Source organism: Ambystoma mexicanum, chromosome 6p (genome assembly GCF_040938575.1).
Source record: "Ambystoma mexicanum isolate Mex_15411 chromosome 6p, UKY_AmexF1_1, whole genome shotgun sequence".
Taxonomy (NCBI): domain Eukaryota; kingdom Metazoa; phylum Chordata; class Amphibia; order Caudata; family Ambystomatidae; genus Ambystoma; species Ambystoma mexicanum.
This window is the reverse complement of record NC_090935.1, coordinates 741794996-741809452: the sequence shown is the minus strand read 5'-3', so window position 1 is coordinate 741809452 and position 14457 is coordinate 741794996. Positions and strand designations below refer to the sequence as shown.

The 14457-nt window shown below is 49.1% G+C and overlaps 1 protein-coding gene across 2 annotated transcripts in view; it reads right to left on the bottom strand.

The window, feature by feature from the left end:
* The window catches only part of ADGRV1 (adhesion G protein-coupled receptor V1), a 2479945-nt gene that overhangs the window by 1733954 nt on the left and 731534 nt on the right, over positions 1-14457 (bottom strand). For both annotated transcript variants that reach the window (XM_069627623.1, XM_069627624.1), the window contains exon 24: positions 861-1063. In XM_069627623.1, the coding sequence (XP_069483724.1) occupies positions 861-1063 (203 nt within the window). The remainder of the gene's footprint in view (positions 1-860; positions 1064-14457) is intronic.

The window sequence follows — 14457 nt, the reverse complement described above, 5'->3', positions numbered from 1 at the left end:
CTCGAGCTTCTATATTTATTTATTTCAATTGGTTTTTATAAAGCACGGCTAATACCATACCTGAGTTTGGTTTCTAAGCACGGATCCGGGATTCAAACCACTCTTGCTCTGCGCGGTCCTGCTTCCACGACCTGCACGTTGCCCCTGTGCTCTCCTCCGTTCACATACAGATGAAACATGTATCTGTTTATTGGCTACTGGGCGCAGAGGCATCATGGATAAACTCCATGGTCAGAGACAGGAAAGACTGCAGCTGGCAAGGGGGATATGGCCATTCTAACTGATGAGATTTACCGTTGGTGAATGGGGTCCAGCAAATGATGGCCTAACCCGGGCGTGAAGAGCGAGTGCTCAAACTGACACCCTATATTATACTGTCCGATGAGGAAATACTTCTTCAAGTCTTACAGCCGTTATTTTGTAATGTCGCCTGTTTTACACAAGCCTGGTAATGGACCTCGGCTCGTAGAATGCTTGCCTTTTATGAGAACAAATACCTTGTAATTTACCTCTAAGTTTGACCTCAGCACACACAATATTGGTAAACATTTGAAAAACTCCACATACACTTTAAAATCTTGTTTTCCTGAACTGAAGGTAAGAGCGCATCATAATTCAGTAACGTGTTTGTACGCGGGGACTATCCGGGGACTTAAGGGGAGGTGTAAAGGGGCCATCTCAGATGATCACCTTGCCCCCATTGCAGTATAATGCACAAAAGCTTCAAGGCTGGCCCTTATGTTGTATGAACTGCTACTGTGTGTTCTCCATTTGCATCCTAAGATTGTATTGCCAACATATGCTTAAGTGAGGGTTTACAATGGAATGCGCCATAAATGTTTAACGTTAGCTTCACTTACTTTATAATCATCAGGACTGACAGCGGTCAGTGACGTGGTACTGTATTTCACCATCACTCTCCCCAAAAGGCCCTGGGCACGAACTACAAGCAGCTTGACGTGTCCTATTTCTTCTTTTACGGTAATGCCGGGAATAGTGGTAGCAGGAAGGGTCATGGGATCCCCGGGCTGCGGTGGAAGCCCAACAGAGAACTGTAGCAACCCTTAGGGACATAATAAAATCACCATGTAAACATTTGCCAAAGCTTAAAAGAAGTATACATGACTAATGTATAACTCGACATTTGAATACAGTCACAAAATAAAACTGAAAGATAAATACGTTAATCACTGATTTTAGCAAAAATTGCATTCACCAGCAAGTTGCAGAGTAAATGCAGCAAGAATTGAGAATGCATTATATAACAGCTAGGCATTGGGCTTCAAATGGGGCGGGACTCTCCCAAAACCTCAACTAAGCTGGGGATCACAGTACCCCTAACAACCACTTTGCTTTTCTTTCCGTGCCTGCTGAGGATTCGAACACACACACTGTCAGTGACTAGCCAGTGTCACATTGCTCTGTGCTGTTTCATAGGTGTTGGACGTTGTTTGTTTCATTCAATAGACTATGTGTCAAGCAGTTTATTGAATGAAACAAAATTGTGCACCTATGAAATAGCACAGTATGATGCGACACTGGTTTGTCAGCTGAATACCCAACACGGGACAATAAAAAAGCAATATTTTTTTATTGTTCCATGCTGGGGATTCGAACCGAGCCCTAACGCTGGTAAGCCAATGCCACTTCACGGTGTGCTATTTTGAAGATGCTGTATCTTTCTGTTTCCTTCAATAGACTGGACAGAATAAGCTACAACCAGTGGTCGAAGTGTACAAGAAGAAGTAGTGGAACTATGTTCCCTGCTCGCCTGCCCCTGCTCTCCACAAACCCCATCGCCTGCCCCATGCCACGCACAATTCAAAGCCCCCAAACACATGCACCTGCTGTTTCAGGGAATGTTCAGTGCAGTGCATTGAACTGCAATTTTCAACTTCTTCCTGAACTTTTATTTTAAAACTAAACCATTCCAGAGCGGTTTCTTTTTAAAATAAACTTATAGGAACAGTAAAACTTAAACATAAAAGTAGAAGAGCACCACTCCCAACCGCTCGTAACGTAAGTTCGCAAAAGAAGGATGAGGCAGGTTTTAGTTGCGAGAAGATCAGCCGGGAAACTAAGGAACATTGAGAATATACTGTGTTTCATTTTATGAAGAGCTATTGTGTGCAGAATGGAGCTTTCATCACGTGACATTACTCTATGGTGATGCACAGGGTGGGTGTCATACAAGTTATAAGTGCATTAGCATTTTAGTTAAGGAATGAGGCTCTGATTGGATGGACATAAAGATGCCTATGAAAGATGAACATGATGCTAAGGAACTATAAAAGTGGACAGCACATTAGAGCAAGGGTTTTTGTGTTTTGTTCTCCATGAAATATATTCGGCTGGGTAGGGGAGGCTTGAGCTCTCCTGACTGGAAAGAGAGGCGTATGCCATGGACTCTGAAAATGTAAGTCGGCTGCTGCTTCTGAACATTTGCAAGTGAAACAGACATTCTGTGACAGACACAGGTCTCACGAGTCGACTGCTCACTTCCATCGCCATGGAAAAGAGAAACTGGAGGAATAGTGGGGGGGACCACGAGATCGGAGACGCACATGTAGCCGCCATGTTTCAACACTATCTGAGGCGACCTGGTTCAGGCCGAATATCAAAAGATAAACACATGTTTACGTATGTAATTAGGGCTTCAGAATAAAGTGAATGATGTTCTGTGTTCTAAGAAGGAACATTTGCATATTTTAAGTCACAGAGAACCCAGCGGGGAGATCGGTGATAGCATGAAGAGGAGCCCCACAGTCAACCTGGTCCTACTGCAACAAAGACTCACCCTTCTGCACCAAGAAGGGCTCAGGGAGTCTAAGATGGCTGCCGCCGTCCATAACAAAGAAAAGCTCATCGTGCAAACCCCAGTGAGCCTACTTCCGCATTGGCTGGTCCCTGCACATATCGCGGAGAAAGCCCCCAGATGGCAGGCAGCCACAGTCGTCCAGCACCCAAGGCCAGCTCATAAACTTGAACTAGTCTCAGCCTGTCTCGGCCTGGCGAGCCAATCCATGCTGGAATGTACCTGCAAACCTGCTGCCCCATCGCTTTTGTATGCCCAGCCAGATCCACCACATACAAAAGGTAAGAGGCTTGCTACCATCTTCCTATCACAAGTCCCGTTGTCAAGGCATTCTCTCCCACCCTGTGCGCGCTGCCTGCCTGCGACTCGCATTTGCCTTAAAGCAGCATTTCACATCCCCTTACCAGCGCCCACTCCTTTCTTAAACCTGCTGTGTATCGCCTTCACAATCACCACCTCTAAGCCGGCCCGTACGGTCTTGACTGCTCCCTGTAACAAGCACAGAGCCTCACGGCCGGAGTCGATCAGCACGTCGGCACGGGCACCAATCTATCCGCTAACCCAGCAACTGATCATTCAAAGCTCACCTACAATTGCAGCGGGCAATTACAAACAATGCCGAAATATGATTTCCTTGTCCGCCCACTCCATAGCGACCTATACTAATCAGCCCCACAGTTCACATAAGGAATAGAAAATTGTGCGCAAGAGCGTGCCTGCAGTACCCCGCTCACATGTCCTCTTCGTGCACAGGAGCCACTTAGAGCATAGGTTTCTACAATCGCGTGGGGAGACACTGCCCAGCAGTAACCCCGCTGATCATCCGTCCCATAAACAGGACCTCCACCACACTCCAATCCTATCACCTAGCAAACACCAAGTCATCCTCGCTTCACTGAGGCCACAAGAACACTCACCCATTGACTGCGCGTGCTAGGCTGAACATATAAACACTACCTCCGACTGCACCCAGTATACACTTGCCTCCTCCCCACCTGGCATTGCATACCCTGGGGGAATATTCCCCCTAACACCAACTTCCCTAAAACTGTGCCGAACCACACTAATCTTTATCCCCGCCATGGATGTGATTCGATTGTTGGTGTTGCTAAAAATTCGACCAGTGGCACTTCGTGGCATGATATTGAGGCTAGAAATGTTGCTGGCAATGAGACCCTATGCCATGCTATTGCTGTTAGAAATGTTTCTACCATTGAGAGCCTGTGCCATGCTATTGATGCTAGAAATGCTGTTCTCAGTGAGACCCAGTGCCATGTCATTGATGCTAGACATCGTGGTGCCAGTGAGACTCTATGCAATGCTATTGATGATAAAAATGTTGCTGCCAGTAAGACCCTGTGTCTGGCTATTGATGCTACAAATGTTGTTGCCATTGAGACCCTGTGCCATGTCATTGATGCTAGAAATCGTGGTGCCAGTGAGACACTATGCCATGCTATTGATGATAAAAATGTTGCTGCCAGTGAGACCCTGTGTCATGCTAATAATGCTGCCTCACCTCACATTGCCCAAATAATGACAACACTGCAATTAGAAACATTGTTGTCAATGATACCCACTCTGTCTTACCTCCTAATGCCCAGAGCAGCGACATAACCGATGTGAGAAATGTTGTTCCTAGTGATACCCTCGGTAATGCCAATGTTGCCGCCGCATCTCACATTGTCCAGACCAGCGACAAATATGCTGCCAGAAATGCTTCTGTTAGAGATACCTATTATCATATGCAGTGCATGACTTCACTTGGCGATGCCCAGACCAGTGGTAAAACTGACAGGAGTGCCCGAAAACCAAGCGCCCTACGGCGCTGCTATCATCGTCTCCAGCGCGCTGTTACCACAAACAAAGGATCGCATCTTAACTCTGCTTGAGGCACTCAATCAGGAGCACCTTGACACACAGGACCCTAAGACTCTTGCAGACCTCTATGCCAGAACTCTAACCTTCACTGTGGACACCTTTGACCCCTTCGCTCCAGAAAAAAACCAAGCCAGTAGGCCAAATAAATGTCTGGTTGACCCCAAATCACACAGAGCTCCTAACCCAGAAACGGCTCACTGAAACGACCCTGAATAAACTCCCTGACGAAAGCAGGCATTCTCTAGTCTCTCCAAGCAGTACAAACATGCCATCATCCAAGCCAAAGCCACCACCTTTAACTCGAGAATAGCCAACGTAAAATCTGACACAAGGGAACTATTCTCTCTCGTTACGCAACTGGAAGCTCCCGCCCTCCCCCTTCATCACTCACAAAAGAAGTATCATGGTGCTCTAGCATTCCGAATGCTATGCTGCACAAAATCAACACATTACATGATAAAAGTCTGGCCAAACAGTCTACCCTGAAGCACTCTAACCTGAGCCTCGCAACCCATCATGCCCCCACCGCTAATACCCCAGGAACACCACTGTTCCACTTTAAAAATATCACTGAGCAAGAAACCCTACACATCCTACAAAGTCTACAACCTTCAAGATGTAAAGGGGATGTCTGCCCAGCAGCCTTAATCAAAGAATGTGCTGAAATCCTAGCACCTTTTATCAAAACATTTATCAACTCCTCCTTCTCGACAGGCTCAGTACCGTCCAGCCTAAAAAAAGCATGGGTACTACCCCTACAAACAAAAATGTCTCTCGACCCGAATCTGCCTAACAACTACCGGCCGATCACCACAGACCCCTTCCTGCTGAAAATACAGGACAGAGCAGCCTATGTCCAAATTCAACACCACCTAGAAGGTGACCACAACTTAGGAGTACACCAGTTTGGCTTCCGTCCTGGCCACGGCACAGAGTCAGCTCTTCTAGACATCAAAAATCAGATTCATGAGATAAGGGATGAAGGGAAACCTGCTCTGCTTCTCTTCCTAGACCTTTCTGTGGCCTTTGAACTGGTCGACCATAAAGTTCCCTGCAACCATCTTAACTCCATACTGGACTTTGGTGCTTTCAACATCCTCTGCGCTGTTGTAAAACATATATGCATATGTGCAGCAGAACAATGGGCACTTACAGTGATGCTGACACTAATAGTCTCACATGCAATGTGCTCAATTGATAATTCAGACTAAAGCTAAAAAGTACAGCCTGGGGATGTTTGCATTTCATGATAGCATGTGCATCTATGAGCTGCTCAGGTGTACCTCTGGAAAGGTCTGCTGCTTGGCAACAGTTGTTTGACCATTTCCTTTTCCCCTGACCTGCTATCTGACTTTTCCTTAATGAGTCCTCATCAAATGACTCATCAGGGATACTAATACTGATTGCACCCTTGTGTCCCAAGGTACTGTATTCATCTGCGAGGAGGTGGTCGAGGCTCCACGGGATGGCAGCAGTCTTTGTTTTATTTCAGTGGGGTGTATCCTCCTGTACTCTGGGTGTCTCCTTACTGGGAAGCTCTGTTTTAATCCAGTGTTAAGTCCAGTGCTAAATCCAATGGTCACATATTGGCAGTCTTTACAAGTTTGCTGGTAATTCTGCAGGGATACGGCAAACGGACCCTGATATCATGGAATTTCCGCATATTACAGGTGCCGGCAATGGCGGTCACTATCATAGGACTCCATGGAGGAGATTGCCGGTATTACCGGCACTGGCAATACTGGTGTTGGTAATACCAGCTGTTTTTTGCCAGTGTTGGCCTAATTTACCTCCAGCTCTTGGCTGGAGGTAAGTCAGGTAACCCCGACCAGCAAACTTGTAGTTTGGCTGTCCGGAAACGTGTTGGTAAACGGAATTACTAGCACCTTAATTCCCGACTGACAAACTTGCAATGGCCCCTATCGGTCATTATGCATTAGTGAGAACGATGTTTCTGTTGCCATATATGATCATGGTTACTGCCTGCATCTGAGAGAGAGGGCTACCTTTGTCACAACCATATCGTTTTGTAAATGGGGTTCGGATTCAATGTCTGAATCCACAACTGGGAGAAAGCCATGGGTGAAGCCCACACAAGACATTGGTTGCCTGCAAAGAGAATTAATGAAATCCTGTGATTGGGTGCATCATTTCTCCCTTATAGTCTGACTTAACCTTAGGGTCTGCGTCCTTACGTTGGATGAACAGGGGGATGAGACCTCAAGCACAGAGGAAGATGCCAACTGAAGAATAATTCTGAGGGAGCGCGACTGATGCCTACACACTTCTAAGGGCTAGCCTGACAGTGAATCCCTGCCTAGTATCTGCCCATAAGAGCTGGATATATCTTTTACAAATATGTCCAGCACTGTGGGTGATTTTCTTCATTGCTCATTTATCTTGTGACACCATCTAACAAGGAAGTCTCTGGAACTTTGAAAGCTTATACATCTATCATCTTAGCATAATATTTTCAGTTAGTCCAATTTCAGTTAGTCTCCACCAACAACAAAATACAATTAAAAATGATATCTCTGACCCACAAAGCCTTAAATAACGCTGCCCCTAGCTACCTCATAGACAAGATTCATAGAAGAACTTCTCTCACACCCACCAGAACTGGCAATGTCAATTGCCCGTCAGTACCCAGATTCAGGCTCACCACGGTCTGCGGCAACAGTTTCCCAGTGAGGGCGGCCAAAACCTGGAACCTACTGCCACAACATCTGAGAGCAGACCAACCCTACCCACACTTTAGGAAAAATAATATCAAACATAACATCTCCTCGGACACCTAGTGTCCTCTCCTCCAGACTGCGACCCTATCCTGCCTTACACATCCCGCTTCCCATTGCAATCCTTGTATATGACTCTGTGAACAATTGCATACTGTAATTTATTCTCATCCTACTTTTTGATAACTCTACGAATATGTATATACTGTAATCTATTCTTAGCCCACTCTTTGACCTGCTGTAATACTCTATGCCTGTACATCTTGATGTAATACTCTATGCCTGTATATTTAATAGCCCTGTAAGCCTTGCATTTTCTTACTGCTGCACCCTGCTACCCCTGGGTCTGGTGCGCATAAAAAGTGAATAAAACAAACGAACAAACAAAGAAAAGGTATCAAAACTTGTATTTTGCTTGATTTTAAAACTGAACAAACACAGTGTCAAACCCTTTCCCTGCTGCTTATAAAATATGCATCTGAAAATTTGGATTCTCCAACCTAGCTTAAGAATGGACCCAACCATGAGAACTGCATAACGCATTGGATCCTAAACACTCATATGCCATATACAGGATAATAGGTCCAGGTACAGTTTTATGTTAGATGTAGCTTCATACGAACCTGAACAGTCACCATATGTCACATACATGCTCATATGCAGGTACAAGCTCAATTTGTCAAGCACTACCATCCTATATGAGGGGAACAGCAGGCCTGGGAAGCCCTGCCTGGGCCTCCGTGAGTGTCTTTATTGTTAAAATATTTAAATTGTTTGCCTCGCGCTCCTAGCGCGGTGTTTGGCCTGCTCCTGCTCCCCCCTCCCACTTCCTGGTCTTCCTCGCCCTCCCCGCCTCCCTGCACGCCCACCCCCCCTCTGATTGGCTGTGTGCCTGCCTCCCCTCTGGCCTACTCGACGGCCGTTCCCCCCGCTCGCTTCTTTTCTCCAGCTGAGCGTGGAGAGCGGTCGCCGGTGGCCTGAGGGGAACAGCAGGCCTGGGAAGCCCTGCCTGGGCCTCCGTGAGTGTCTTTATTGTTAAAATATTTAAATTGTTTGCCTCGCGCTCCTAGCGCGGTGTTTGGCCTGCTCCTGCTCCCCCCTCCCACTTCCTGGTCTTCCTCGCCCTCCCCGCCTCCCTGCACGCCCACCCCCCCCCCTCTGATTGGCTGTGTGCCTGCCTCCCCTCTGGCCTACTCGACGGCCGTTCCCCCCGCTCGCTTCTTTTCTCCAGCTGAGCGTGGAGAGCGGTCGCCGGTGGCCTGAGGGGAACAGCAGGCCTAGGAAGCCCTGCCTGGGCCTCCGTGAGTGTCTTTATTGTTAAAATATTTAAATTGTTTGCCTCGCGCTCCTAGCGCGGTGTTTGGCCTGCTCCTGCTCCCCCCTCCCACTTCCTGGTCTTCCTCGCCCTCCCCGCCTCCCTGCACGCCCACACCCCCCCCTTCCCTCTCCCTCTGCCTATAACCTCCCCCCTCCTGGGCAGCCCTCTGCCCAGCAGCCCCCGCGGCTAAGGGCCCCAGGCCAAGGGCGACTCCTACAGTGCGGCTCCCTGTGTGTCTGCAGGTTACGCCTGGCGCCAGTTCCACCTGTTCTCCGTTCCCCGGCCCACCCCTCCTACTCCTGGTTACATCCGCATTGGACCTTGTCCCACTGTATTCACAGTTGATGTATACTAGGGTGCTTTTCTCCCCTCGCAGGATTCTCAATCTTAGGTGGCCTGGTACCTAATACGCATTACTGTTTTTGCTCTGAACTGTGGTATACTAGGGTGTTTTTTTCTCCCCTCGCAGGATTCTCAATCTTAGGTGGCCCGGTACCTAATACGCATTACTGTTTTTTGCTCTGAACTGTGGTATACTAGGGTGCTTTTTCTCCCCTCGCAGGATTCTCAATCTTAGGTGGCCCGGTACCTAATACGCTTTACTGTTTTTGTTTTGTTTGCTCTAATTGTGGTAACTTGTGCTTGCCGCTCACTTCCTGTCTGCGTGCTCTCGTTTCGTCTGTCTCCCCCCCGCCCTCCCTCCTACCCCATGGTGCTCTCTGTCTCGCCTATCTTCTGTAACTGCTTCTCCATTGACTATCCTGCTCTCCTCACTAAATCTGGTAGGAAAAAGTTTAAAAAGGACATCCTGGTCTCCAACCCAGGCCTCCCTATCGCTGACACCTACACTAATGCCTGCTCTAAGGAAACTCTCACTGACATCCTCTTTTTCGTGCCTTCGCCTGACCTATGGACCCTTCATATGGTCTCTGTGCTCTCTCCTTTCTCCTCCTCTCCCATTAATGGTGGCACCCGTTGGGATGTCCTCTTGGCCCCCTTCCGCTCCTCTAAGGCCATCATTAATGTCTACGCTAATGGGACCGTCCTGGTCCAAGGCCCTCAGGCCAACCTTCACCTCTTCGATAGACGCTTCCCACACCTCATCAACTTCCTCTCCTCTCCTGCTGTCCCCCCTCCCCTATCCCTGGCTACCTTGCCTCTACCCACCCTCCCTGCCCCCTCTCGTGCTCCTTCTTCACCTCCTTCTTCAATACCTCCGCAGGGCGTACCTCTGATCTGTACCCCTCCCCGGAAGTTCTTCAAGGATGGCAGCCTTCTCCACATTGCCACTCTAAACACTCGCTCTGCCATCAAGCACTCCTCCGATATCTGTCACCTTCTTGAGGAACTGGACCTCGACGTCCTTTGTCTCACTGAGACATGGTTTACAGCCAGCTCTGCCACCAGCTTTGACACACTCCTACCTGACGGTTACAAGATCCTATCCATGCCCAGGCCTAACCGTTCAGGGGGTGGTGTTGCCCTTATCTTCCCTGAGTGGATTCCTGCCACTGTCGCTCCTACGCAGACCTACTCCTCTTTTGAATGTCTTGTCTGCCGACTCTCTCTCTCCCCCAGCCATTCCCTTACCGTGGCTACTATCTATCGGCCACCTGGTCATATTTCCTCCTTCCTCTCTGAGTGGGCTGACCTCTCCTCCTCACTCCTGTCCTCAACCACTCAACTCCTCTTTCTTGGCGACTTCAACATCCACCTTGATGCCTCCAGTCCCCCCACTGGTCTCTTTCGTGACCTCTGCGACTCTCTCTCACTCTCTATTCTCCCGTCTGGGCCTACTCACTCTGCTGGGCACACTCTTGATGCTCTGATCTCTTCTGACCTTCCCCTCTCCGTCCCTCTCTCCACTCCTCTCTCCTGGAGTGATCACTTTCTCCTATCCTCCCACCTCACCCTCCCTACCCCACAGGCAAAGCCACCCTCTTCACTGCCACCCACCTTCTCGGTCATCCGTCCCATGAAGCGTGTGTCAGTTGAGGCTTTCGCTGCTACCTTCTCGCCCCCCCTGCCCCCTTCGGCTGACTCCCACCCTGACACAGCCCTCTCCATGCTCCACTCTGCTATATCTGTTACTCTTGATATCCTTGCCCCCGTCATGAGAATCCGCCTGAAGCCCAAAGCCAAATGTAACTCCTGGTATGACTCGGATCTCGTCACCCTAAAACGCAAGTGCAGGGTTGCAGAGAGGAAATGGCGTGCTTCATGTTCATCATTTAACAAACTGGCCTGCCGCCTGCTCCAAAGGCAGTACCGGCTCTCCGTTCTCACCAAGAAGAGAGCCCTTATCCAAGCCCACATCTCTGCGGCATCAAACAACTCCGCCGAACTCTTTAAAATCTGCAAGGAGCTGGCCAACCCTGCTGCAGTCTCTACCTCTCCTGTCCCCTCCCAGGCCCTCTGCACTGCACTGGCCTCTCACTTCATCTCTAAAACTCAGGACATCCTGTCCTCGCTCTCCTCCTTTCACCTCCCCCCCTCCCTACCCGGTAATTCCTCTGGCCCTTCTGCGGTCACCCCTCCTCCCTCTTTCTCTGCCTTTCCACCTTTCTCTGCTGACGAGGTTTCCAGACAAGTCCGATCAATGAAAGTCTCGTCTAAACAGGTTCACCCCTGTTCCTCCAAAACTATCAAGGACCACATCGACTCCCTGGCTCCTGCCCTGGCTGACTTTTGCAACCACTCCTTCACCTCTGGAGTCTTCCCTTCCCCCCTCAAGCACTCCCTTGTGCACCCTCTTCTCAAGAAACCCACTTCCGACCCCTCCTGCCCGGCTAACTATCGCCCTATCTCCATCACTCCCTTCCTGGGCAAGCTCCTGGAGAAACTGGCCATCTCCCAGCTTAACCTCCATGCTGAATCTGTTGGTAGTCTTCATGACCATCAATCTGGCTTCAGAGCTGCCAGAAGCACGGAAACTGCTCTCCTGAACATCCGTGAAGACCTGCTCTTGAACCTCGATTCCAACACTCCGTGTGTTCTCATTCTGCTCGATCTCTCCTCTGCCTTTGACACTGTCAACCATGCCATCCTGCTCAACCGTCTCCGGGAAAACCTGGGTATCACTGGTCAGGCTCTGGCGTGGCTGACCTCTTTCCTTTCAAATCGACCCTCCCAGGTCCAACTTGGGTCCTTCCTCTCCGACATCTTTTTCTCCACCTGTGGTGTCCCCCAGGGATCTAATCTCTCTCCCTGGCTGTTCAACCAGTATCTGGCACTCCTTGCCCACCGCATCGCCGCTCTCTGCCCTAATTTCCAGTGCTATGCGGACGATACCCAGCTCATTTTCAGGCTACCCTCAGCCTCCCCCTCTCCTTCCCTCATCTCTGACTGTCTGTCTGCTATCCAAGAATGGTGTGCCGCCAATGACCTCTGCCTTAATGCCAGTAAGACTGAGATTCTACTCATCGGTACTCCCACTCCCTCCTTCCCTGCAGCTCTCTGGCCTGCCTCCCTTGGCCCCCTCCCTGCTCCTACCTGCAAGGCAAAAAACCTTGGGGTCATCTTCGACTCCACACTCTCCTTCTCTCCTCATATTTCTGACGTCGCCAAGAGGTCACACCACCAGCTGCACCTCCTCAGAGGTATTCTTCCCTTCCTCTCCTTCCCCCAGAAGCTCACTGTCTCCCGAGCCCTGGTTCTCTCGAAGCTGGATTACTGTAACAGCCTCTATCTTAATCTGCCTGCCTCCACTCTCCGCCCTCTGCAACTCATCCAGAACAGAACTGCGAGACTTGTCCTTGGCCTCAAGCCCAGGGACCGTATCTCTCCAGGACTGAAATCTCTACACTGGCTCCCAGTGGCTGCGAGGATAAAGTTCAAAACCCTCTGCATTGTCCACAAGGCCTTCTGGGGCCTGGGTCCTAAATACCTTCAACTCTCTCTTCCCAAATATCTTCCTTCCCGAGCCCTTCGCTCATCCGCCTCCAACTCCCTCAGGGTCAGCCGCTTCTCGAAGTAACGAGCTGGGGGTAGATCTCTCTCCGCGGCAGGGGCCTCCCTCTGGAACAGCCTTCCTGCCTCCCTGAAACTTGAGGAGAACCATCTCCGGTTCCGGAAGCACCTCAAAACCTTCCTCTTTGCTTCTGCTTTCTCTCTCCCTCTCCCCTGCTGAACAGCAATTTAATTCTTCACTGAAACTGCACTGATCCTGCAACTGGACCACTCTAAACGGCCTCGGTCCTGTGGCCCAGCCACTCTCCACTTGCACTGATGCCCTGGAACCCCTCTGCACTGCGGGACTGTCTCTGTATCCCTACAGCCCCCCCCCCTTCCCCAGCACTTGTTCTGCACTTACCTTGCACTTGCCACCAGCTGGCCCTATTTATTTATTACTTTACGCCACTTACCTGTACTGCACTTCCCCCCTCCCCTTCCCCTTGCACTTTTCCCCCTCCCCCACCCCTGCACTTGCGCGATCTGAATGACACCTGGCCTAGTAGGATCGTTGTCTGTCTCCCCTTGTTCCTCCCCTCCCTGCCTCGTCGCGCCTTGAAACACCTGTGTATAGGCGCGTTACAAATACCATATCATATCATATCATATATCAATATCCCTCTTTTTTAATGTTGCGCTGACACCCCTCTCTGCATAGAAAGCTGACGGCTCCTTGATACAGGAGGGAACGTTTAGGTGGACACTCCATCATAGTCCAACAAATCAGAATTAGCAACTTCCATCTGATTTCCGTAGAGAACCCAATTATTTAGCTTTGCTCCAAAAAACGGAAGACTTTTCTTTTTAAAGTATAATAGCACCTTCATTGCAAGCTGCTACTATATGCTTTTGGTTTTTGATCATATCTTTCCTACTGCGCTAAAATACCTTTTGGTGAATGTTTGTGCTCTATACAACCACACACTACATAACAAATGCCAGGGTCAGTTTTATAAACTAGGGTACCTATATTAGTGTCTCTGCATTGTCTCATCGTACAATTACTGCTTCACATGACCATGTATTGATTTCATATGCCAATTGAAACCTCATATGAACTCATGAAACACCATCGAGCCAGTTGCACCCATCATCACTCAAGAGAGGTGATACATTGGGGTGATGCATTTGGCTAGATAATGAGGCTGCACTCCTGACTTCCAATCCAATGTGAAAGCCATTCGAGAGACGGGCAGGGGTAGATCTGATTGGTGAATGCCTCCTGTTGCTGCGGATGTGCTGATGCAGAAAGAGATATCCCCGGCCATACCGATCCCAAGATTACTCAGCCGAAAACTGGCGAGCAAGCTGTCTGGAAGAACGCCACAGAACTGCCAATGCACAGGAAAGGCATATCTTCCTCCGAGACACGGACTAAAAGCAATTAGTGACAGCTATGAATGCAGGTAAACCAGTAACTGTAAGACAGTATTGCATGCTATGAAAACGATTGACCATGAAATGATCGAAAATAAAATAACTAATGAGAAATTACCTAATTATTTTGATCACATTTTTTTTGGTAAGGTGGGGGAAACCCCCCTGGTACCCCCCCACTTCCTCCTAGCCTAACCTATTCCCTTACCCCCTTATCCCACCCCCCCATTCTATATATTAATACAAATGTGCACAAATACCTAACAAATATGATTAAAGAAAAATTCGGTCATTTCTCATTAGGTAATGTTGCATTCGATTTGTTTCCGGATACCATGAAAACTGAAGAAGCAACTCCACGCCTGCATAACGCATACTCA